This window comes from Eleutherodactylus coqui, chromosome 1 (genome assembly GCF_035609145.1).
Source record: "Eleutherodactylus coqui strain aEleCoq1 chromosome 1, aEleCoq1.hap1, whole genome shotgun sequence".
In the NCBI taxonomy this organism is placed as follows: Eukaryota; Metazoa; Chordata; class Amphibia; order Anura; family Eleutherodactylidae; genus Eleutherodactylus; species Eleutherodactylus coqui.
Window position 1 is genome coordinate 100,364,309 of NC_089837.1, and position 23,477 is coordinate 100,387,785.

Below are 23,477 nucleotides of genomic sequence, written 5' to 3' on the forward strand. Positions count from 1 at the left end.
CATTCAGTTCTTCTGCTTCTTTTTTTTTTTGAACATTCAATTTTTTTTTTTAAAGTTTTTCAGATGCTTACAAAATAAAAACTTGTGGATCAGGTCATTGAACCAAAATACAAAATTGCATGAGCTTTCCTCCAGAGCTTCATCCAAAATCAGAAAATGTAATTGAAATCAATCAGTTATGTGATATAATATGTTCATGTGCGATAGAAAATTGGATTCTTCATCATCGTTATTAACAATGATAAACACTCATTATACTTTGATGAGCATATAATAATTCCACATTAATTAGGCGTCCCTTAAACAAGGCAATTATTCACTACAATGTGCACAATTTCATACACATCTGATTTTCTCATTGCAATTATTCCTCAAAGAGACCTTAGGAACAATCAATGATTTTTAGCTAAACTGCATCTTTGCATAAATATATTCAAGTCACTCACTACTTAGCAGGAATGGGCAATAAAAAATGTCTGGTGGTGCACCCTCATATGCATCAGAGGTCTAATGCAACCACAGAGCTGCTCTGGCAATTTGCTTTTTGGCAGCAAAAGCGTGGTAGGATGCTCTGAAAATTGACTGTTTTTTCTTTACTAAAGTAAACTAATTAATACTGTTCTGTGCCTATGTCGTGGCACAGTACATGCTTTCCTGGCCCCCTCCATAATGTCATACATGTATGTCTTATCTAGATGCTCTGTGCAAAACTCTCTTGACATTTTCTTATGTGTATTGCACAGCTGCAGCAAATGAGAGGTTAATGTCTGCAAAGTGTGAGCTGACTGTGTTAATGTATCAATTCATGTCCTGTCATGTGGTATGAGTGAAGCTATAAGGCCTCCTGCACACAGGGCGGAAATTCCGCAGCGGGATTTCCCGCAGAATTTCCGCCCGTGCACGCCTGCATAGGATTGCATTAAAATACTCAATCCTATGCAGACGGCCACAAATTGTCCGCGCGAAATCAGGCACAGAAAACAAATCGCGGCATGCTCTATTTCTGTGCGGGGCTCGCTCCCCGGACGCCAGCTCTGGTCTGCGCATGCTCCGGCTGCCTGGCAGCCGGCACGTGAAAGATCCGGAGCCGCGAGACTAGGTGAGTGCGGCGCTGCTATCTGCAGGGGCTCGGGTCGGGTCCCACTGCGAGAATTCTCGCAGCCAGATCCGACCCGGCCTTCTGCAGGTGGCCTAAGGCCCTCTGTCCATGGGCGTGATTTTGCCAGCGGTAAATCGCCAACAAATCACACCATCTGAAGCTTTTCATAGCATTGGAAAGCGCCGGCCCCGTGTTCACGAGCAGAGAATCATTGCGATTCTCCGCTTGCGGACGGCAATTTGCAGCATGCTGCGAATTACTGTGATTCTCTGCAGTCAGACTATCTGTCAGATAGGCTGACCGCAGAGATTCATCTACTGGCTCCTGCTCCCGGGCGACAGAGATTCGCCGTGGGACTTCGCAACGCCCATGGACAGGGGGCCTAAATGCGAGTGCTTGAAAGTGGGAAAGGAGTTCCATCTTGGCTTCCATCTTGTAGAGCTGCAAGAGAAAGCACAGAGACACATGAGGGCACCTTCAGCCCTTGTGTGTTGAAGATGGAAGAGGAGGAGAGGTTTCCCGGAGTTCTTGTTTCTGTGATGAGGATGGGGTGAACTCCAAGAGAGAGAGCAAGCAACTAACGAGTAAGATTTTCTCAAGGCCCAGTGCAGAGGTACTCTTTCTTTCCTTCAATTGTTCACGCCCAAGCATCCTGAAGTCTTGGACCGCTGGTTGGAGGTACTCGTCTTCAAGTTTGTATATATCCATAACTTCACCTGCACTTGGAATACTGTCTATTTTTGCCATGTATTGTTGGAGTTGTTACCCAGCAAAGTTATTCCAGGCCCTGACTGTTTCCAGGAACCTGAGGTACTCTATTCCTGTCTGTGGCTCATTTATTCTTCGCCGAGGTTCATGCCAGGGAATACCGGAATGGTGGCGTCACCCATGACAACTGCAATCCCTGTTCAACTATCTATTGGACATCCCTATCCAAGGGGTGTCCGGAAGAGGCACAGCACTGTCCTGGCCTTGGCTGCGTGCGTTCCTCCGGGAGGGAGCATGGTAAGTGCCGCCGTGACAAGCCAGCATCTTGCCTTCCCAGCTCCTCAGGGTATGCCATGTGTCCGGGGTCACCCTACGGGACGCTCCCCCAAAAGTTTATGGCATGATCTTTGCCCACTTTCTGTGCATTCTTGGTGATCAGCTGCAATCTCTGATTGTTAGAGGAAACTAGGGTAGGGTGCATTAGGGCTGATCTCTGCTTCCTGGTATAGATGGTGTTAGTGCAAGTGCGTTACCCCAAATAAAGTCCAGAGAGTAAGGAGGGGAAATATTAACACTCAAGTTTACTTTCAACAAAGCGCACTGATACATCATCCTTTAAAGTCATCATATTCACAGTTCCAATACTAGTGGTGGCTGTAATCCCTCTCAGGCTATCTTTTAACTCCGTACTGCACTATTGCGATTTCAAGCCTTTGAATTGCACAATTGTCAGGTGTTTCCCTAAAGAGCCTTGTCATCAATGTAGGCATTCCTGAAGTATCCTATATCCTTCGAGTGGTGATATTAGGTATCAGGATATGTACTTGTTATGTACTCAATAGTAGGCCTCCATATCTTCTTTTCATGCTGAGAGTAAAGCAGGTAGTTTCCTGTTGTGAGATAACTCAACCAGCGATTAAAGACTGACTAAGCTAGGTGTGTACCTTGCTTATCAAAATATTAACGACCAACTGTCTACGAGTGATGAGTGACGTCATCACAGGTCATTCATCCCTGTGCACTGAATGAGGGATTATGGGCGGACTACATCACCCACAAACCCCCAAGGCTTCTGTTGCTATGGATACAGCAGTACTCAGTCTGGCAGTTTGTAGCTGGCCATATACTTAATTAGGGCAAATGGATACCATAGAGGTCAACCACTATGAGCCAAAGCAGAGAGTCAGTACAAAGAACAACTTCAGATCTGGTGGACTCAAAACAACCATGTGTGGTATCTTGAGATGTTCTGGCACCGCAAAATACTTGTTTGTATGTGATAATGGGTATACCATGTACTTAGCTTTTAAAGAGTTACGTTTTGAATGTATTTTTTCCACTGCATTATGTTTTATAGGTGGTGGCTATAAAGCAAAAAAAGGTTAATCAGCTTAGGTTTTAGTCCCACACATTTAGTCAATGAGTGCTAGTTAGGAGAAGCTTAGTTTATACTAGTACCAGTGTTTCTGGTGGCATGATGCGCCACTTAGTAATATAATATAGTGAAAGGGTTGGAGTTGGTCAAAATATTGCCATGCAAATAGTAAGCTAATGCCATTATTTGCAATTTTGCGGAACAGTGCAAACACCTATGAATAAGAAAATGTCAGTAAATGTGGAAAACAGCAATACCGATGCTGCAACATATAATCCTGTGAATATTCCGAAGGGATACTACCATTGTTTCTGGTGGCACGATGCGCCACTTACTAATATACACTATAAAGAATTGGAGTTCGTACAAATATTTCAGTGCAAATAGTAAGCCATTGGCATTATTTACAATTTTCCAGAAAATTGCAAACACCTATGAAGAAGAAAATGTCAGTAAATGTACAAAATAGCAATATTCATACTGCAACATTTAAACCTGTGAAGCTTGTTGCTTTCGCATGAGCTGTATGTGATTTAAGAACTTCAATTACTCGCTAAGGAGACATGTTAGCTTGTTGCTTTCACATATAAGCTGCACGAGCTTTATGAACTCGTGGCTTGTTGCTGTGTCATGTAAGCTGCATTAGCTTCACGGCGGTGTTGAACCCTTTGTGGTGACATGTTTGCAGGACAGCAATGCTTTGTTTCAACACTGGGCAACTATTGATGATTAGATGAAGGCTGGACTGGTGTTGGCAGCATTAGCACTTGAGATGACATGATATCACGTTCAGGAGATGTGAAGATAGTGGGGAAGGACTATGCTTCCATGTTGTTGGTTAATATGCACTGCCACCTATGTATGTGGTCCTTTATTGGTGTCTCCACAAGCGGTGTGCAACAGTCTCATAACCAGCTACGAGTTCCGTGTGGCAGGCACCAGGGCTGCAGCGCTAAATGAAGAGCCAGCAGGATAGGTAAGTATTCACTTGTTCTACATTTTACATGATTTTAAGATGCTAGAATTTTTTATTCTTTTTAGTGTCCCTAAAAAAAATCCCTCTAATAGTATCTGTAGAGTTTTTGATGCTTTGTTTCCTGAGGCTATGCTGCTTTCACAATCACTAATAAATTGCTTCATCAAGAATTCAGGTTCTATTAGTCATTTGCACAAAGTGGTTTACAAATGTTTCTTGGAGTCTCTAAAGTTTGACTTCATCATTACAATAGCCTCTAAAGCTGTTTTCATATGGCGCTTTACTGTATCACCACTGGTTCTGTTCTATATTCTGAGCTCCATGCAGAAAACTGAACCCAAAATGGAACCATAGTAGATAATATATGAGAAAGAGACCCATTTGGTCTCCATCTCACACAGTTTCCATCCCTATCAGTCTTTCACATGGAAAAGCACCATGCTTGGAAGTGATTATGGATGGCACTTTTCTGTCCAGTGTAAAGCACTGATAGAAACCAGGACAAAACCAGTGCTAGGTCCGAAAATTGTCCTGTAAAAAGAGCCTAATTTAAGCAAAAGGCCAAGACTCAACTCTACAGATATGTTCAGACTATACATGTAACATTTAGCATTGGAATTAAGAAACATAATTATTGAATAGATTCAAATTAAAAAAAGACGTGAAAATAATTAAAAGATTGGGAAATCAATTTATATACAGTTCCATGTTTTCAGTAAAACAGTTAAGTGATCAAAATATCAGGGAAGGGAATGGAATCCTAATAGAGATGAGCGAGCATACTCGCTAAGGACAATTGCTCGATCGAGCATTGTCCTTAGCGAGTATCTCCCCACTCGGAAGAAAAGGTTCGGGTGCCGGCACGGGTGACAGGTGAGTTGCAGCCATGAGCAGGGGGGAGCAGGAGAGAGAGATCTCCCCTCCATTCCTCCCTGCTCTCCCCCGCCGGTCCCTGCCCGCTGCCGGCAGCCGAATCTTTGCTCGCTAAGGGCAATGATCGATCGAGCAATTGCCCTTAGCGAGTATGCTCGCTGAGCTCTAAATTCTAATCCTTAATCTCTTCAACTATTTATATTTTTCTACTAGGGATATCCTAAAGGCTGGTTTACATGGGCCGATGATCGCTCAAAGATCGCTCAAACGACAGTTTGAGTGACAGCTTTGAGCGATCACTTTGCATAAAGTATTAAGTAGCTACTCAGCTACTTAAATACCAATTAGGTGTGCAAATGAAGCCTTCACTGAATGCAGTTAATAGCCCAAGGCTATTATCTGCACTCAGATCCTTTGTTCTCTATGGGAAACAATGCTATCAGCACTTCCCGTGGAGAACTACTGATAAGAGTGAACAACAATTTTTAGGTTGGACTGAATTTAACGATCAGCTAGCAGTGCCGGAAAAGCGCACCGATTATCGCTAAAATGATTGCCTATTATTGTTGCTTCATTGTCGATCTGAACCTCTTGGCATTCAGATTTCTTTATAGTGTAAAATATTGTTTTCCTGCTGGAAACTTTGCAGTGTAGCCCGGCGTGTTGCAGGCCAACCTTCAGGGATTGTCATAGTGTTTTATTGGGGCTTCAGTTTAAATGCAAACCACGAAGCAACAGAGAAGACAATTTACCAATAATACTTCATTTTATATTCTTTGCCTCCTATAACCCAATGACTCCTTTCTATTATTCATAAATTCACTGACTGCAGATGAGAGAATTATATATGATCCCAAGAGACAATGAGCAAAATGAACTAGACATTTCAAGATTTCCTAATGAAGTGCAACTGACTGGTGCATACTAAATGCCGGGAGGAGGCCCATTCTCTAAGGCGTAGGATTAATGCACATTGGCAGAGCTACATGCTTCTTCACATAGTCTATAGTCCTGTAGTATGCAGCTGTATGCGCACCATGTGCTGCCAGATCATGCCTATGTAAGGTACTAAGTACAGCTTGCATAATGCAACCGTGTGCATGAGAGGCTTAACTCTTAGACTTGACAAGCAAGCATTGCATTCTTTAACACCTTAAAGGGGTTGTCCCGCGGCAGCAAGTGGGGTTATACACTTCTGTATGGCCATATTAATGCACTTTGTAATGTACATTGTGCATTAATTATGAGCCATACAGAAGTTATAAAAAGTTTTTTACTTACCTGCTCCGTTGCTAGCGTCCTCGTTCCCATGGAGCCGACTAATTTTCGCCCTCCGATGGCCAAATTAGCCGCGCTTGCGCAGTCCGGGTCTTCTGCTCTCTTCAATGGAGCCGCTCGTGCAGAATGCCGGCTCCGTGTAGCTCCGCCCCGTCATGTGCCGATTCCAGCCAATCAGGAGGCTGGAATCGGCAATGGACCGCACAGAAGAGCTGCGGTCCACGGAGGAAGAGGATCCCGGCGGCCATCTTCACCGGTAAGTATAGAAGTCACCGGAGCGCGGGGATTCAGGTAAGCTTTCTTTAGGTCCCTGCATCGGGGTTGTCTCGCGCCGACCGGGGGGGGTTGAAAAAAAAAAAAAAAAACGTTTCGGCGCGGGACAACCCCTTTAAGGACCAGTGTGCATTGGTTCTACAGGACTTGCCCCATTTTAGAGATTTAACCCATGTGGTGGTTTTACTGCCTTATTTTTTTTTTTCAGCTAACAAAATTATTTATTTTAGCTGCGCTTTTTTTTACATGACATATAGAGCTATTGTTTATATCTTTTTTCACTGATGTTTTTCTGTTTTTTGATTGGAGGTAAAAAGCTAAAAAAAATATTTTTTTAAGTTTATAGTTGTTTATTTTTTGAAATAGTATATTTATTCTACAATAAAGTAATAGAATGAGTTCCTCATTTTTTTTCTGGATGTTTTGATATATAATATGTATAGTTTTGGACTACAAGGCACATACGGCGATGGTTTTAGTTGGTCTCAGCGGTGGGTCATTTTCTTTTATATATATATATATATTTTTTTAGTTTAATCTGTAAATTTTTTCTACTGATTTTTGTAACTATTTCTTTTTACCATTTATGTCCCCTACAATGACCTCTGGAGGTCATTCACATTGTATTTTTTTTATTTCATAGGAGCCCCAGTTACAGAAAAAAACATCCTCCTGTAGTGACAATAGTCACTGGTAAAGCTGATCAGAGTCTACTAGAACCATGCGGCTCTTCAGTGACAAAGGGCACCCAGCAGTCATATGAAAGCTGGGTCGCATAATGGAATTAATACTTCTACTTTTACTCATTAATGCATAGCACTCATTAACCGCTATGTAGCTTTGAAAGGAGAAGCAATTAAAAAACACTCCTCCGGGTCCTCTGCTGTGCCTGACAGCTGAGGACCCGACCTGTTCCTGCTTTATTGCAGGAGCAGGAGCTTTAATCCTCTGTGCTTCTGCTATCAGATGGGATGAAAGCCCAGGACCAAGCATCGTATATTTACCGCGCTGGGTCCTTAACGGGGTAAGAAATTGGAAATTTCATTGCCAGAGGATGCCAGAGATTGAAATAAACTACACTTTCCATACAAGGGGTTAAGTGATGTTTAGCAATTACACAAACATACATTTTTTAAAATGTACTTCTTTTGGTCTTGATTTTTTTGTGCAGTTTTATTCTGTAGTAAAAGAACACATTGAAGCATGAAGCCTTTCTTCAACAGTACTGCCAAACACAGAGGATCCAAGCTATGGGATATATATCTAAAGTGCCTACTGGCACTATATGTGATATCCAAATGCCCAATGGCACTATATTTTTTCACTTTGATAATGTTATATGTAACACTGGTTTACTATTCCCTGAGAAGCTCCAGATAGAAACACAAAGAATATTTGGTTTGCTTTGATAGACAATTCCCTTTATGTTCTTTGTTAGGGATCCCTCATTCATCTAGAGTCAGTCCTCGGACAGGATTATCTTTTCAGGGTAGCAACAATTGGGTAAATAGTACAACAGGGTGGGTGCAATAGAGAGAGAGCATTTTTTCTGCAACCATGAATATTTTCATCTGCTGTTTTCTCCTAGCCTATCATCGAGGGAATCAGTAAAATATAACTTTTATTAGGTAAAGATAAAAATAAAAATGTATAAAAGGCGTGGACTCTTATTCCAGTTACACTCCTACTGGACAAGTAGATATTCTAACAGTAGTAAGTCCATATAAGTATATACCAGATGATGCGCTAAGTTCTAACTCCACAACCACAATGACCCAATCTATATTGTTGGTGCATGGGTCGAGATATATATTATGGTTGTGTACAGCTCCACGTGTATAAATGGCCACAAGGGCTAACAAAGCACAATGTAGGTTATATTTTTTGTATTTATACGTTGGAGCCGATAAATGGGTAAAGGCCAGAATAATAAATGTAACCCCCGTCTGGCAGAGTATTAAGGCATATATTAATGTATGCCTTAATACTCTGCCAGACGGGGGTTACATTTATTATTCTGGCCTTTACCCATTTATCGGCTCCAACGTATAAATACAAAAAATATAACCTACATTGTGCTTTTGATAGCCCTTGTGGCCATTTATACACGTGGAGCTGTACACAACCATAATATATATCTCGACCCATGCACCAACAATATAGATTGGGTCATTGTGGTTGTGGAACTTAGCGCATCATCTGGTATATACTTATATGGACTTACTACTGTTAGAATATCTACTTGTCCAGTAGGAGTGTAACTGGAATAAGAGTCCACGCCTTTTATACATTTTTATTTTTATCTTTACCTAATAAAAGTTATATTTTACTGATTCCCTCGGTGATAGGCTTGTTGACACACAGGGTTTTCCTTTCTGTCACGGTGACAAATGCTGTTTTCTCCTATATGCAATTTCTTTGGATGGATGATGATTCTGTGGGCATAATAACCTTGATGCAGTAAAATGAATAGAAATGCAAACTGCCATATAACTACAGTATTATAGCTATTGCTATATGACAGTGGATGTAGATACCAGCATGTGATGGTTCTATGTGACCATTCTATATGTAGTAACATCGTAAGATCATTCGGTTCAATTATTCACATTTTTGCATTCGGTTGGCCATGCTTCTTTTGCGCTATTTTCTGCTTTCTGCTTACCATGAAAGACTGAGCTTTGTGTGGATATAGCCATATCCTATGTTTTGTTGTTCATATAGACAATTTATTTTAATGCATATATATACTAAAAGTTGTATTTTAATTGATACATAGCCCCCACCCAGTTATTGTTCTTAGTTTTGCTTTATGTGTCATTTATGTTTTCTTCTTGCTTTTGCCTAATGCAAATGGTTTTTCTTTGCCAAAGCATCCCTCTCCCTTTATCATTAATGTATGTGTATGACATCTGGAACCAAACATCATCAATCGCACTATTAGGGCTCATGCTCACGGCCATGACGGCTCCGCAAGCAAAATACCGCAGCGGAGTCCGTCATGGTGCCTCCACAAAGACCCCATACTCACCCCTGGATCTGCTGCTTAGCTCCCGCAATGACGTGCCAGCACAGTACAGCTCATGACGTGTCGGCAGTGTCATATGACACAGACGGCGGTGGACGGGGCGCGTATTCACACTATACTTCTGCTGTGCTACAGCAGAAGTATAGTGTGAAAGCCGGCTTCCATTGACTACAGTGGAAGCCATCTGCGCGTATTCCAGCGGAAAATAGGGCATGCTGCAGGTTATCTCACGTCGCGGAATTCCGCGGTGGAATTCCACAGCGTGAGCATTGAACTATTAGGTTCAAAAGAACCTAATAGCTGCTGAAATGCTGTGGATTTCAGTGGGCATTAGCCCTTAGGGTAGTAAATTATCACAGTGACCATAATGAGTCAAAAAAGCACAAGGTGAGAGATTCAGTATTTCTGCCATAGAATGCATTCATTTAGAAGATGGCAAAATGGTTCAAATTGCACCAAAACAGTCAGCATATCCAAAACAAAGTGAAATAAATAGGTGTACATTACCTTAGCTGTACTACAAAGGCAGACAACCCAAAAGATGCCACAGCACTTTGCAAGTGCCAAGAATAATGCCAACATTAAATATATGAATTTTGAATTAAATTACTGCTATATTTACTATACAAATGTGGGATTCTTAATGCTGATTTTAATTGCTTTACAAATGTAGGGTTTTTAGAGATGATTTTAATTAGAGCTGAGTATGGCTGAATCCTACCTGCCCTGAGTTGATTTTGGAGGCCTATAGGCCCATTTAGACACAATGATTATCGCTCAAAATTCCCTCAAAAACCATCTTTTGAGCGATAATCGTTGCATCTAAACACGTGGCCAACGTGCCCTGTTTCTGCACACTGATTTTCTCAGTGGGCGGCGCTGATAGTGTTATTTCAGCTGGTATCTTACTGGCAGTTCTCAGCGGGACACTAGCTGAAAGTTTTAAGAACAATGCAGCTGTTTGCATATACAGAACAGCTGCTTTGTTCTCTGAGCTATCGCGGCGGTGTCCCACTCCGCCTGCATTAACTCTTAAGTAGCTTATTAGCTACTAAGACTTATGCAAAGATGATCGCTCAAAACTGTCACTCAACTGTCACTCAAGAGCATGCCGCGATTTGTTTGCCGTGCGATATTTTACGCGGCCAAATCGTGGCCGTCTGCATTGCGTTATGAAACGCAATCCTATGCAGGCTTCCAGCAGCGGAAATTCCGCGGGAAATCGCGGAATTTCCGCTCGTGTGCAGGTGGCCTAAAGGGGCCTTAAGTATAAAGAGAGGTAAGTCTGCTAGTGTAGCGTACCATTTGAAGAGTTTGCCTTGTTAGGGCAGATGGGCTCTACTTTTTGGCACAACCTGTGACAACAATCTTGTGCATTTTGCTTGCTATATCTTCCCTATAGGGTGTTTTGATATTAAGAATAGATTATTCTTCATTGTACTTTATTCACTGTTTCCCGCTGAATCAGAAGAGGTTTCAGCTGAAATCACAGCTGGTGAGCAGTACTAGATCTGCTGTGATATAACACAGGGAAGTCTCGTAAAAGTATTGTAACAATGTAGCAAATTTTTCCTTGCCTTTTTTAATAGCTTTTGATGGATTCTGTTGTGATAAGATAACTTGTTGCAGCGAGTTACCAGCATTGGGTTAAATTACCATTCATTTTATTTAGATTTATATACTTTTACATCACTCCATGCTTTTTCCAATACCATTTTATTTAACTATTTATTAATCTAGTCCTTTTCTTCAGAGCTTGAAATTGATAGATTTTTAATCTTCTTTAAAATTGAAGTAAGGTACGCTGAGTTTGCTTTTAAGAATATTTGAAAGTCATGTTATCATGTTTCCTTCTGCCAAGGCTACAAAGTAATAGAAGACAAGACATCTGCTATATTCAAAGGTTTATGCTTCCCACAGGCTCAACTACCTACTGCCAAAAACTATGGCCAGCAATACATTATGTTCTTCTTGTTTTTACCATACTTGTTCAGGACTGGGGTCAGAAACGCTCTTTTCTCCTTAGGGAGAGCAACTATATACTATAAATAAGTGAGGAGACTCAAATGGCCATGCACGCTCCTCTGGGTAATATGCAAATAAGGGAGATGGAATAAATCCTCCACAGTGCCACCTACTGAAAGGCAGCATTCCTTCGAGTCAAAGTGGGACTTTTTATACAAGTCTTGCTACAATGACTGGGAATCAAAAGCAAAGCCAGTGGAGGATTTATTCCATCTCCCTTATTTGTTCAGGACTGTAAACGTAGTAGAGTTCTGACAACCCTTTACATCCAAGTTATAACAGAAAGACTTCTAGAAACATAGCATGTCTAGTAGATGGAAACATATAACCATCCTAGTTTTTAAAAGTTTCCTAGTTTATATAAATAAAACTTAAAAGCACTGTGCAGTTGGGAACTATTGATGATCTAATTGCAGAATAGGCCATCAATAGTAGATTGGCCGAGATCCATAATCAGGGACCTCCACCGATCAGCTGCTCTCTGGGCCGCTGTTCTCCTGGACTATGCTGATCTCTGCAGTAAGTGAACATCTCTGTTTCCATTGAAAAGGTCAGCTTTGTATTTTTGGCCAAGTTCCCATTGAAATAAATTGGACCAATCATAAGAATAGACAATCCATACTTTACAACTGGACAACCCTGTTATGAGGGAAATTGACTATTTTACACTATGTTGATTTGCTGATACTGCAGGTCCAATATTTTATACTGGTAGCTTTCTTAACCCTTTGCAATCCAATTTTGGATTCAGGGTTTCCTAGGGAGCTTTCTCTTTCTGCCATTATATAATGGTGCTGTCTGCTGGATAGAGCCAGTACTACGGTATGGGACATGCTGGAGAGGCCCTCAACAACAGAGCGGCCAGTAATATACAGTAAGAATACCCTGCCGGATGTCTTCCGACATCGGAGCTGTACAGCCTTCAATCAGAATGTCTTCAGACGTCAGACAGTGGATTGGAAAGGGTTAATTAATATCTCTTTATAGTGGAGTTTCTTTATCGGGCACAGAGCTCCAAATTCCCTGCATAGATATAGAGTTAAATACTAACATTCTGGTAGCTGTTACTAGATGGGTCATACTGCATACTGTTTTGTTATTAAGCTTAGTGTCCTGTATAGTTGTATGCCCTAAGCACTTACATTTTAGTATTTAACTCTATTACAAGCGATTTGGAGCTCTGTATCAGAAAAGAATATAACATTAATCAGTGCAGAATTTTGCCCCCATCTATATAGTATAAAAAACTTAAAAGGTGGAAAGTGGACATTCACCTCAATTATTATAATTAAAAGTTCTGCTACTCTTAAAGATACTATATAATTCCCTATCTCTTTCAATATGCATCCTTGTTGTCAGTGAATGAGAACACTTGTGGGCATGAAGGCTCTAGTACCCTGTTGTACCGCCTCTAGTTTGGATGCAAGATGTTATATGGGCGGACATGGAGGCTCTAGTACCCTGTTGTACCGCCTCTAGCTTGGATACAAGATGTGATATGGCCAGGCGTGGAGGCTTTAGTACCCTGTTGTACCGCCTCTAGTTTGGATACAAGATGTGATCCGGACAGGCATGGAGGCTCTAGTACCCTGTTTTACCGCCTCTAGCTTGGATACAAGATGTGATATGGCCAGGCGTGGTGACTCTAGTATCCTGTTGTACTGCAACTAGCTTGGATACAAGATGTGATACGGGCAGGCATGGAGGCTCTAGTACCCTGTTGTATTGCCTCTAGCTTGTATACAAAATGTGATACGGGCAGGCCTGGAGGCTCTAGTATCCTGTTGCACCGCCTCTAGCTTGGATGCAAGATGTGATATGGCTGGGCATGGAGGCTCTAGTACCCTGTTGTACCGCCTCTAGCTTGGATACAACAGGTGATACGGGCAGGCAGGAAGGGTCTAGTACCCTGTTGTACCACCTCTAGCTTGGATGCAAGATGTGATATGGGCAGGCATGGAGGCTCTAGTACCCTGTTGTACTGCTTCTAGCTTGGATACAAAATGTGATGCTGATGGGTATGGAGGCTCTAGTACCCTGTTGTACCACCTCTAGCTTGGATACAAGATGTGATACAGTTGGGCATGGAAGTATACAGGTTCTGTTTGGTATTCTGCCACATATTGCTCAACATTTGCTGTTACTGAGCCTCAAGATGTTCCAAACTCTTTGGCTGTCGAAGTTGGTGTCCCAGATAGTCCCATATATTAATCTGGTGATTAGGCAGCCACAGAAGTGTGACAGTGTTGTGGAGTCTTCCTGTGACCCTATTGTGTGTGCAACCAATCATTACCTGCTGGAAAATATACAAGTGATGTATAACTCTAAAGGTCCTCTTGCATGCAAAGATAATCTTTCAAACTGCTGAAAGATTTGAAGATTTTGCGATGTATTTGCATGAAGTGTTAATGGCTTAAATGGCCATTAGCACCTTATCTTCTTCATTTGCATGTAAAAGGACCTCCAGGAGTTGTTCACAGAGCTCCTATTTAAACACATGCCCAGTTGCTCAAACAGTGCCAGGACATTCCATTATTCTCGTGGAGGCTAGTATAAACATGCCGCAGGGAGAACATCCTGCTATTTTTTTTAAACAGGAGCGAAATACAAATGGAATGTATTTGCTCAGTCTTTCAGAGGTGTGAACAATGGATTTTATGTAAGGAGAAATCCAATGTCCAAACAAAAAGTTCATCATCCCATGTTTACATGTAACAATTAGCGCTCCTTTTCGGCCATTTGGACGAATTCTGAGCTATAATTGTAGCGTGTAAAAGGGCCTTTTTTTAACCAGATATACATATCTAATTGTACACAGGAGATATGAGGTCTCTATCTTTGGGCATGCCCTCGCATCGCATCTCCCATTGCTTTCAATGGGGCCCATGGTAGCATCATACGACAGGCTAGGTGCATGCCATGCGATGCATGGTTTCCCCAGAGTGATGTGAGACATTTTTGATACAAAAATGCTGTGCATCTGCGGCGAACTCGCATATTGGCGAGCTTGATATTGGGCAATGACTCATGGCCCGATATCGCACTTGTTCGTGTGAAATTAGCCTAAGGGGCTACCAACAAATTTTCATGTGGTCCAGGAAATAAGTCATGCTTGGAAAGCTTATGCCAAGGGGCTAGATCATGTATGTAAATTCATTTGCAGCTGAATGCAGCACGGTTTAGGTGTGGGTATGAGTACAAATACAGGTGGGGCAGGGAAGGGGGTGAACGTTTCAACCCCGGCTCCTGAAACTTTAGTTACACCCCTGTTTCTAACAGTATGCAGGACAGCAATCCGATCTTGGAGGCTATTCTGCATATGTATGCTACAGTATACAGGACAGCTCTGGAGCTGTCTATAGCTGACTATAATGGGGTCCATACGGTTTCCTCCCAGCTGCTGGGCTAAATACCAAGAGAAAAGGCACGACATCCCGTATTTTGTGCCGGATTTGCGATGTAAACTCTGAACGGAGGTTCCAGTGCAGATGTGAACTTGGCCTTACTCAATATCTTGTACGCACTAATTTTTCTCAATTTTTCCCACATCAGCAAGCTTTTTCACAGTAATCAAATCAACAGTCACATTTAAGAACAATAGTTATGCTGGGAATTAATGCATTTTAGTCCAAATAGGGTGATAGACAGTAACCAACACGCACAGTTATGATGCTTCTCTTTGAAGAAGTAGCATTGGCTAATCCCCAATATAATTATTATTCACTCTTGCATTTTGTTGTTAGCCTTCTTTTCTTCATATGCGGCAGCCTGTATTATATCTGTGTCATAATGTAAGAGGAACTATATTTGAAACAAAAGTCCTACTAGTGTAAAATCAGCCCCAATGAATGAAAATTCAACATAGAATGTAAAAGTTAACTTTCTATACATAATCAGCAAGTGGGGGATGAAGACCACATAGAAAGCTGAATACTACAACATGAAAAATGGAAAAATAGGTAGAAGGCCATATATTACGATGCAAGTACTATAATAAAAACAAACTTTTATGATATATACAATGTATCAGACAGTAAGCTGATTTACATCAAGCACAAAGATACATGGAAGTTCACCCTTACATCTTCATATTCACAGTAGATTTACCGGTAAGCCAAAGGGTGAACGTTACATGAAAACCGGGTCCTACATCTCTGTTAAAGAAATGATATGGTGATCTTTGTAGCAAAATACAGTATATTCTATCAAAGATATGTAGCCGTTGGGACCATCTCTATGATCTCTGCTTCTATTTGATTGTGGTACCTCCAAGCAGCACATTTCAAGTCCAGCTCCATGAGGTCTTTCTCATTTAGATTTTACATTATTACATTCTGTCCTAGATAGATCAAAGTGTACCAGAATTTGCTATTTCACAAATTTGAGTTTTTTTAAAGACTGTGGACACCTTTGGTGGTGATTTTTTTTCACTTAAATGCATGTACTTTGGGCTGGTAATCATTTTTGCAATAGGGTTTAATTTAAAATATTGCACCGTATCTCATCTGCAGCTTCTACATATCACTGTATATACAAACTACAGTCAAAGTCTTAATCGTAGAACTGTCAGTGAGGTTGGAGTGACTGCTTAAGGCCGCCTGCAGGCGGGCAGAGATTCCGTGGCGGGATTTTCCGCAGAATTTCCGTCCGTGGAAGCTGCCATAGGATTGCATTAGCAAACGCAATCCTGGGCAGACGGCCGCGATTTGGCCGCGCAACATCTCGTGCGGCAAACAAATCACGGCATGCTCTATTTCTGCGAGCCCCGCATAGAAATCTCACTCCCCGGCCGCCAGCTCCGGTCTGTGCATGCGCGGCTGTCCGGCAGCCGACACATCAAAGAGCCGGAGCCGTGGAAGGAGGTGAGTGCCATGCTGCTCTCTGCAGACGCTCGGGTTGGGTCCCGCTGCGAGAATTCTCGCAGTGGGCCGATGATCGCTCAAATGACAGTTTGACTGACAGCTGTGAGCGATCATTTTGCACAAATCATTGGTATGTGATCATTGGTATTTAAGTAGCTACTCAGCTACTTAAATACCAATTAGGTGTGTTAATGAAAATTTCACTGAACACAGTTAGTAGCCTGAGGGCTATTATCTGTGCTCAGATCCTTTGTTCTCCATTGGGAAACAATGCTATCAGCACTCCACCATGGAGAACTGCTGATAAGAGTGAATGAGGATTTTTAGGTTAGCTGGAATTTAACGATCAGCTAAGAGTGCCCAAAAAGCTTATATGTACTTATATTTTTTGCTTTATAAGACGCATCGGTTGATAAGATGCACCTAGGGTTTAGAGGAGGAAAATAGGAAAAATATATTTTGAACTCCCCCAGACCAGGCAGGGAGGTATTACAGGAGAAATAAAGAGCAGTAGTGTCACCTCAGAATCAAGTATCTACCACTTGTCAACCTGTCATTCAGGATTCAGGAAAGGTGAGTGTAAATGTAATGGTGATCTTGTCGCCCAGCTTTCCAGGAGTCCTGAATGCCATGTTTGCCTAGTTACAGCAATGCATGTGGTATACATACTTGCATAACTCTGTAGCTGGCATTCAGGATCCTGGAAGAGCTGAGTGACAATGTAGTGAGAATTTCATTAGTTGTCAACCAACTTTCCAGGAACCCTGCATGGCATGTCTCATTATGGTTATGTATGGTATATACATTTGTGCATAACTAGGCATATATACTTCATACAGGCAGATCTTTTTCCCCTTCCTTCTCCCTCTCCTTATCCTTCCCCCTCACTCTTCCTCTCCCCTTCCTCTGTGCTATGTAGCCAGCAGACATGAGAGCCCTCTCACTAATCAGCTGTTTTCTGGGCGCTGCTGTGGACCTGCTATCTTTAACATATTATCGGCTCCATAGCAGGAGCCACCATCTCTCCGTCCATCAGCTGATTACTGAGCTCCCTGCTGCTCCCCCACCCCCAGCAAGCAGCTGTTGTACGGGCTGCTCTGCTCTCCTGCTGCTCCCCCACCGCCAGCAAGCAGCTGTTGGGCAGGCCGCTCTGCTCTCCTGCTGCTCCCCCGCTCTCAGCAACCAGCTGTTGGGCGGGCCGCTCTGCTCTCCTGCTACTCCCCTGCTCCTAGCAATCAGCTGTTGGGCAGGCCGCTCTGCTCTCCTGCTGCTCCCCCGCCTCCAACAATCAGTTGTGGGGCAGGCCGCTCTGCTCTCCTGCTGCTCCCCCGCCTCCAACAATCAGTTGTGGGGCAGGCCGCTCTGCTCTCCTGCTGTGCCGGCTTTGTATGAAAATGGCTGGCAGTTGTGAGAAGGATTTTCAATTCTTTTTAGCTGCCGGTCGGGTCCAATTTCGGCATGTTCGTTCTATAGGACGCACTGACTCCCCCCCCCCCCACACACACACACTTTGGAGGGGAAAAAAAGTGCGTCTTATAGAGAAAAAATATGGTAGGTTTCTTCTCCCTCTGGGAAGCAGTGTAGCAGCCCTGGTAAATCTTCTGCTGTCAGCGCTGGCCATAAATTAGCTAAATTAGCGGGGCGCTGTAGCCTCTACTTGGCTGCAGTGATCATTTGACTTACAGACAGCACTGGCAGCTGGAGATTCACTGCTTCCCCGGGAAGAGGATAAGTTAGTACATATTATTTTGTTTTTTATCCTCATCCTTGGTGATTTCAACATTCCTACTAACGACCCCAGCTCCTCATCTTCCTCCCGGCTTTTAACACTTAGAAATAGGAAAATCCCGCAGCACACCTAACACATGCACTTCAGTGCAGAGGTTCCAGTCTGTATATGCCAAGCCACCTGTGGGGTCATGAACCAAACCCCAAATAAATGCAATGGTATCCAAGGAGGCGGCAGCATCAACGGTGTAAAGATAGTAAAAAAAGGGTTTTATTGCTCCATAAAATGGCGACATTTCGACTTAATCTAAGGGGGGCTTGAAAAAGACTTAGATTAAGTCGAAACGTCGCCATTTTATGGAGCAATAAAACCCTTTTTTTACTATCTTTACACCGTTGATGCTGCCGCCTCCTTGGATACCATTGGCTTTTAACACTTACCGCCTCCCTTGGCCTATCGCTAATCTCTGACTCCCCCACTCATAGAGATGGTAACACTCTCGATTTAGTTTTCCTCCGTCTCTGCTCTGCCTCTCACTTTACTAACTCCCCACTTCCACTCTCAGATCACAACCTTCTCTCTTTCTCAATCAGGCACCCTAGCATCTCTCCTGACCCTCCTATCTATCGCACTTCTAGGAACCTCCAGTCTGTCCGCACTAAACAGTTTGCCGAAACTATTCAGTCCTCCCTATCGCCTATCTCTCGCCTCCCCTGCCCTAACCTGGCAGCCGAATATTACCACACCACCCTCAGCCGTGCCCTGGATGAAGTGGCACCGCCCGTGACGCGAGCCGTCAAACGCAGACCACGGCAACCCTGGCTCACGTCCCAAACGCGCTTCATCCGGCGGTGCTCTAGGTGCGCCGAGCGGCTGTGGAGAAAGTCAAAGCTGCCAGCAGACTTCCTCCACTTCAAATTCATGCTTAAAACGTATAACCTAGCCCTTCACCATGCCAAACAAGTTTATTTCACCTCCCTTGTCTCCTCACTATCCCACAACCCCAAACAACTCTTTGAGACCTTTCACTCCCTCCTCAACCCCAAGGAACAGGCCCCTGCGACAGACCTGACTGCTGGAGAACTAGCTGCCTATTTCAAAGAAAAAATTGACCACATTCGAAAAAAAATCTCTGAAAGCTGCATGGTTAGCCCTGATCCCAGTTTCATCAGCACTGCACCCAGCACCTACTCACTATCCACGCTAGAACCAACGACAGAGGAAGAAGTCTCCAGGCTCCTTTCCGCTGCCCGCCCCACCACCTGCGCTAGCGACCCTCTCACCTCCTCCGCTCCCTTTCCCCAGCTCTCATTACTCACCTTACCACAATCTGCAACCTCTCCCTAACCTCTGGCACTTTTCCCTCCTCATTCAAACACTCCATTATATCCCCTCTGCTAAAAAAACCAACCCTGGACCCGACTTATGCTGCCAACTACCGACCCGTCTCAAACCTCTCCTTTATCTCCAAATTACTGGAACGCCTGGTCTACTCCCGCCTTACTCGCTTTCTCTTTGACAACTTGCTCCTCGACCCCCTCCAGTCTGGTTTCCGCTCTCTACACTCGACCGAAACTGCCCTTACAAAAGTAACAAATGACCTGATGATTGCAAAGTCGAGAGGTGATTACTCCCTACTAATCCTCCTTGACCCGTCTGCTGCATTTGACACTGTCGACCATAATCTCCTTCTCACTATGCTCCACTCTATTGGTCTAAAGGATACTGCTCTCTCCTGGTTCTCTTCCTACCTCTCTGACCGCTCTTTCAGTGTCTCCTTTGCTGGTTCTATCTCTGCTCCACTTTCTCTCGCTGTCGGGGTACCCCAGGGCTCGGTCCTTTGTCCCCTTCTTTTCTCAATCTATACTGCCCCAATTGGACAAACCATCCACAGATTTGGCCTCCAATACCATCTCTGATGGCACCCAACTATACACCTCCTCTCGTGAGATCTCTGGACCATTCCTCCAAAATATCACCGACTGTCTGTCCGCTGTCTCTAACACTATGTCCTCCCTTTTTCTCAAACTAAACCTCTCTAAAACTGACCTCCTTGTCTTTCCACCTTCTAACCGACCTCCCCTCAACATCTCCATTCCAGTGTCTGGCACCATCATAACCCCCAGACAGCATGCCCGATGCCTTGGGGTCACACTGGACTCTGACCTCTCCTTTGCCCCCCATATCCAATCTCTGGCCCAAACATGCCACATGCACCTCAGAAATATTGCTAAAATACGTCCGTTCCTAACCACGGACACGCTAAAGACGCTCGTGGTTGCGCTCATCCACTCCCGGCTTGACTACTGCAACTTGCTACTCATTGGCCTCCCCCGCACTAGACTCGCTCCACTCCAATCCATACTAAATGCAGCAGCTGGACTCATTTTTCTATCCAGTCGTTATTCAGACGCCTCTGCATTATGCCAGTCGCTGCATTGGCTGCCCATCCACTGCAGAACTAAATTTAAACTCCTCTACCTCACTCACAAAGCTCTGCATGGCGCTGCGCCACCATACATCGCCTCCCTACTGTCAGTATACCACCCAGCGCGCTCACTCCGATCGGCTAACACCCTCAGACTAAACACCCCTGTAATACGAACCTCTCATGCTCGCCTACAGGACTTCACTAAAGCAGCACCCATCCTCTGGAATGCTCTACCCCAAGGCATCCGGACAATTCCCGATGCACGAAATTTCAGACGTGCCTTAAAAACGCACCTCTTCAGGGAAGCATACCAAATCTCCTGACCTAGTCCCTCGCCCCTCCCTATGGTGCTCCACCCTGTTTGCCTTCTGATAAATGATCTGTACATGAAATTTCCTATTGCCTGTGTTCCCCAACCCCTGCACCTCCTGTACCACCCTCAACCCATTTGTGTCTAACCCAATGTATCTCACATTGTAATTGTTGCAATTGTTGTATTGTTTTGCATTTATCCATGCCTGAAAGCGCTGCGGAATAAGTTGGCGCTATACAAATACAGATTATTATTATTATTATTATTTTATACAACTTCAGCCATTAAAAGAAACTGAACCAAAAATATTTTATACTCAAAAAAACCCTTTAAATAAAAATAGTTGACTGTATGTAGGAAGGGGTTAAGGTTTAGTTTTAACTCTGAAGCCTCCTGTTGCACAGAGTGCTACGGCAGCAGAAATGCAGTCCTAAGCTCTCACTCACAGCCTGAAGGTCACAAGTTCAATCCTCACATGCTTCTGATAGCAGCCTCAAGGTTTACCCATCCTCCTGAGGTCAGTAAAATGAGTACCCGGCTTGGTGTGGGGGGCAATAAATAAATTACCTGTGGAATAACTTGACGCTGTACAAATAATAACACTTCAGTGATTAAACAGATGTCAAAATTGTATCAAATGTAACCACCAGTTTTATGCATAAAAATGATCAAATACAGACAATTAGATGCATTATGCTGCCAGGGCTCCATTCAGGGTTTCCATTTCTCTGCTCAGTTTTTGGTGGAGAGAAACTGAAATAAAAGTGAAAAAAAAGATTCATTTTTTTCAGTCTGTAGGGTTATTTTTTCTATCCAAAGAAACGTTAACTTGACGGGATGTAAGCAAACAGACACCTTCCTTTTTTTAAAGCCCCATTGAAATTAATGAGGAAAAAAAACAAATTAGTTTTTTCAGCTTTTTTCAGTTTCTCCCCTCCAAAAGTGGAGCAAAGAGACAGAAACTGTGAACTGAGCCCCAACGCAGGTGTGCAAGCCGCCTTAGATCTTTTTTATGTTATTAATCATTCTATAAAACACTAACAATTCTATTTTTCTTCCTTCAGTTCTACAGATGCTTTATTGCCCTTCTTCATTGTACCAGCACACCACAAGACTCCAGTTATAAATTTTCCTCAAAATCTACTAAGATTTACTTGGCTACACGTAAAGTACAAGAGAACATCACATGCAACCCTGCTTCCTCCAAACCTCCTACCTTGGAAGAGGAGAAGAATCCAGTCAAGGATACAGAAACAAAGGAGGTCACACACTGCCAAAGAGAGATCAATAACCAAATGAGTACCTTGCAACGAAGTCCAGCAGTGACTCTGGTAGTTCAGTATACAGAATGATGTTCATCTTTCATGTGAATGCCGGGAGGATACTGCTGTAGATCAGACGACGCTGTCTGCATCAAGGTTTCCAGACAAAAGAACCACATGTGGCATTAGAAAAAAACTGTCAGGAAAAATATTAGGATGAACAAACAAAGCAAGAATAACAAAAAATAGTTCCTCCCTATCTGAAGTTCAGTATGATAACCATACATTTAATATATAATAGTAAGCCTCCTCATACATCATAACGAATATGTTTTCAGGACTATGAGCCAAACATATACAGAGTGTCTCAAAAGTGTGGAAACACCCATATAGAGTGAAAATGGGTTGGCAGACAGTGATTTAATTTTGCATACAAGCTATGGGTGAAAGGGGAAACCTGTTAGGCCATATCAACCACATGACGGCCATTTTGAATGCTGCCATCTTTGATTCAACTCTAATTTTTCCAGTAGGAAGGTAGGTATATAATATGTCAAACGGACAGAGAATTTCACCAGAAATAGCATGGTGTGCTTCATTTTAACATAGTTTTATTCATTCTCATGTTGATACATTAATATTTCTTCATGACAGGCAATGTGAATGATGGCATTATTTCAAGGAGAACATGTTGAGATTGTCCGTATGTCAGGTGAGCAAAGCACACGTGTCATCGTAGAAGACTTCAATCACCGCCACCCAACCAGACCTCTAATTATACACAGTGCAGTTGCCAAACTTCTTTCCTAATTCAATTTGTCTTCTGTCTCAAGACTGTAGGGTTATCAGTGATATTGTTTGTTGACCTCACCATTCATAAAAAAAAATTGCTTCAGTACTTAACAGCACCTAATAGGGAAGATGAGGGTTTATTTGAAGTTGCTGTGTCACCCATTCTTCAAATTCTGCCTGGGTCGTCCTCTATCAAGTGTTGCATCATCTGGAATTTGTAAGGATGCCATTTATGTGTTGACAAAATCCACTGTATAGAGGCAGGGCTAACCCCACATTCAAAATGGCTGTCATGTTGGTCACATGGTCTAACAGGTTTCCCCCACAGCTTTTATGCAAAATTGGATCATAGTCTGCCAAACTGTTTTCATTCTATATGGATGTTTCCACACTTTTGAGACACCCTGTAGATTTATGTAGGTACAAAGAGTGAATGTGGGTCTTGTATAACCT

General features: G+C 42.9%; 1 protein-coding gene across 1 annotated transcript in view; it reads left to right on the plus strand.

Moving 5' to 3' along the window:
- LOC136610195 (vertebrate ancient opsin-like) overlaps window positions 1–22,561 on the plus strand; it is a 95,546-nt gene extending 72,985 nt beyond the window's left edge. Inside the window, exon 4 of the mRNA XM_066589438.1 lies at window positions 22,035–22,561. Coding sequence (XP_066445535.1) covers window positions 22,035–22,322 — 288 coding nt within the window. The 3' untranslated portion in view covers window positions 22,323–22,561. The remainder of the gene's footprint in view (window positions 1–22,034) is intronic.
- The last annotated feature ends 916 nt before the right edge of the window (window positions 22,562–23,477 follow it).